The 1,617-nt window shown below is 43.5% G+C and overlaps 1 protein-coding gene across 1 annotated transcript; it reads right to left on the bottom strand.

Annotated features, from left to right (window-relative positions):
- Nucleotides 1–311: 311 nt before the first annotated feature.
- On the bottom strand, nt 312–651 carry LOC107081508 (myotubularin-related protein 7-like; the record flags this gene model as incomplete). Its single annotated transcript, XM_015369673.1, has 2 exons — nt 312–421; nt 519–651. Coding segments are annotated over 2 exons (243 nt in total), but the record flags the coding sequence as incomplete, so codon positions are not given.
- Nucleotides 652–1,617: the final 966 nt, after the last annotated feature.

Genomic DNA, 1,617 nt, shown 5'->3' with positions numbered 1-1,617 from the left:
AGGGTTTCTGCAGCCTCGAACAGGTTTCCATGCACAGTTTAGGTGGAGATCCATGTGTTTGTAGGTCTGCAGGGCGTCTATCCTGCCATCCTAGTTGAGCGGAGCTTTGGAGGGAATGTTTTAGAAGCTAACTCTGCTTTAAATGTCTCTAGAATCTCCTCCCTAACCCTTATGCAGGCTCTTCACTGTTCATGATGTTGGTTTTAATGTGGTTTTAAGGAGTGAATTCTTTCCGAGACGCTGAAACCGACTTTGATCAGTCGGTTCCAGGTTTAACGGAGCTGTTGGCTTCACTCTGCATTCATACGAACCCTTGCAATGAAGACTCCAGCATCCAGAATGGCTTTAATGTGTTTGAGCCAACCAGAGTTCTCCAGCCCCCACAGGAAGTCGGTCATGGACGGAGTGCGCATCTCACCCACTGCAGGAGGAAAGAGGATGATACATGAGGACCAGCAGGGGGCAGCATTTTACCACCTCAGGTATCATAGAACCACTCAACCAGAAACTGAACGCACCGTCGATGATCTTCTGCTGGCTGCTCCTCATCACGTGGATGTTCTCAATGCCAATGAAGTGCAGCTTGATGTTGGTGTAATGGTCCTCGTTCTCATAGCCTTTACCTGCGGCTCTGTTCGCCATGGCGTTCAGCTGCGAACACAATAATCAATTGGAATTATGACTGAAACAATTAATCGAGTATTAAAATAATCGTCAACTAATTTCGTCATTGAATAATCGTTAACTAGAATATAAAGACTGAAAAAATGCTTCACCTGGTTTAAACTCAGTATAACATCATCTTGATTAATCAAAATAAAGACTGATCAACCAATCCAATTGATTCCAGTTAATCAGTCCTAATTAGAATATAGTTGCTCCTTTAAAGATCATAAAGTCCTAATCACAAAACTCAAATGATTGGTGACGTTACATTCAACAAAAGTATGACGCTTATTTTCTCACTTTAGGCCTTTTGGTGGTGACGATAAACTTATATTCTGCCACTGAATGCGTACAGATGTCAAACTTTTAGCACTCAACAGTGAAGGTAAACATGTTCAGCAACAATGGGTTCTGGAAAAATTAGCCTTAAAAGCCACAAAAACATAAAACCCAGGAGCGAACGCCTTTGGTCAGGGTAAAGGAAGCCTTAAGGGTATATAGGACGTTCTTTTATTTCAGGGTAGATCATCTAAATAAATGCTCCTCCTATGTGTAAATCATTCTGGTGATACGTTTGCGTTAGGCCATCCTATGTGTTCGTCCCGTTAGCGATCTTTTTCTGCGCGTGCGCACTTTCAGGTGTAAATGAGCTCGGAGCTATAGTTTCTGACAGTCCCTGAAGCTCACATTTCTCACAGTGGTTCTTTGAAAATGGCAGAGGGTTGCGGAGAGCTCTCCTCGCAAAGCATTAAACGATTTGCGGTTACAGCGGTCTGCTGTCGCCATAGGCTGCTGCTACTCGACAGCGGTGACTAGTAACAAAGATGCCGCAGACACACGCAGTGGAGGAGGAGTTATGTGACCAATAGTGATTGAGGGATTTAGGCGTTAGGGCAGATGTTTGGACACAGTAAGATTGTATGAGTTATAAGAACAGCAACTTTTAAGAGA

This window comes from Cyprinodon variegatus, unplaced genomic scaffold (genome assembly GCF_000732505.1).
Source record: "Cyprinodon variegatus isolate N-32 unplaced genomic scaffold, C_variegatus-1.0 Scaffold5843, whole genome shotgun sequence".
Classification (NCBI taxonomy): domain Eukaryota; kingdom Metazoa; phylum Chordata; class Actinopteri; order Cyprinodontiformes; family Cyprinodontidae; genus Cyprinodon; species Cyprinodon variegatus.
Note: the sequence above shows the minus strand (reverse complement) of the source record. Positions and strands in the feature narration are given on the sequence as shown.